Source organism: Propithecus coquereli, unplaced genomic scaffold (assembly GCF_000956105.1).
Source record: "Propithecus coquereli isolate 6110/MARCELLA unplaced genomic scaffold, Pcoq_1.0 Scaffold250, whole genome shotgun sequence".
NCBI classification, from domain to species: domain Eukaryota; kingdom Metazoa; phylum Chordata; class Mammalia; order Primates; family Indriidae; genus Propithecus; species Propithecus coquereli.
The window spans coordinates 992,781-993,968 of record NW_012148064.1 but is presented as its reverse complement, the minus strand read 5'-3'; the positions used below and the strand labels follow the sequence as shown (position 1 = coordinate 993,968).

Genomic DNA, 1,188 nt, shown 5'->3' with positions numbered 1-1,188 from the left:
TATGTATATGTTTTTTGCCATAAATCTTGGTTTTATCACTTTTGTGCATCAGTTTATAAATGCTTTAAAATTAAGAAATGATTATGATTTTTTCATGATTATTAAACTTAGTTTTATCTTATAGATTTACATGGACTAAGGATGACAAGCCTTTTGATCTCTCTGACCCTCGGATAACTGTATTTAACAATTCAGGAACATTCAAGATCCCAAATGAAGGGCACATATCTCATTTTCAAGGGAAATACCGCTGCTTTGCTTCTAATAAACTAGGAGTTGCTATGTCAGAAGAAATAGAATTTATAGTTCCAAGTAAGTATTACAATGGAGAATTCATTTTACAAATGTTTTAATGTAGTGTTAAATAAGAGTTATATTGGGCTCTAATGAAATGAAGCGTTATTAATTTAATTGCTTATATATGTCTTATATTTTATTTATAAGGGAAATTCACTTCCAAGTCTTGATACTTAAAGTTGGATGGCCTTAGAATGCAACATAGTTTTGCTGTGTTTCAGTAACCTTGTATTTAATATGGAAAAAAAAATAGTATCTGCTTTGGCTCATACAATGAAAATTAAGTTAAATATATTATTAGTTAGATTTGGCTAAATTATACTGCAGTAATGGATAATCCCAAAGCCCGTGTCAACAGTTATTCCTTTATAATGCAGTTTACTGTGGGTCTGGCAACTCTTCAGACAACTATTTTCTAGACAGCTTCCTTAGTGATCTGAGCTAATGGAGACACCATCATCCTGTGGTTACTTCATGTGAAATATGCTACCTTGGTCAAAGAGTCTGGGACAGAGAGCATGAAAATTGTACACATCCAATGAGAAGTTACACAGGGTACTCATATTAGGTGAGGCAAAGCAAGTTGCATAGTCCCACCTAAAATCAATAGTACGAGTGCCTATTAGGAGAAGAGAACCAGCTACTGGTAATGTCTATAGGATACTTTGCTATTAGAGGTATATTTACCAATAATTGTCACCAAGAGGAATTTACTTTATCGTTAGCATATTTGGCCTACATGCAACAGAAATCCAATGACCACCTTCTACATTTGGTGGTTTATTATCCCTGATCATAAGGTATCCAACATTACACAATTCTAACTAAAGGCTTTACAAGGTAATTTCTTATGTGTGAAACTGTCAGCTTCTCTTTAGAAATTTTTTCTTT

At 32.8% G+C, this 1,188-nt stretch overlaps 1 protein-coding gene across 1 annotated transcript in view; it reads left to right on the top strand.

Annotated features, from left to right (window-relative positions):
* Positions 1-1,188, top strand: part of CHL1 (cell adhesion molecule L1-like) — a 110,551-nt gene that overhangs the window by 9,342 nt on the left and 100,021 nt on the right. The window contains exon 2 of the mRNA XM_012646860.1: positions 112-312. Within this exon, the coding sequence (XP_012502314.1) occupies positions 112-312 (201 nt within the window). The remainder of the gene's footprint in view (positions 1-111; positions 313-1,188) is intronic.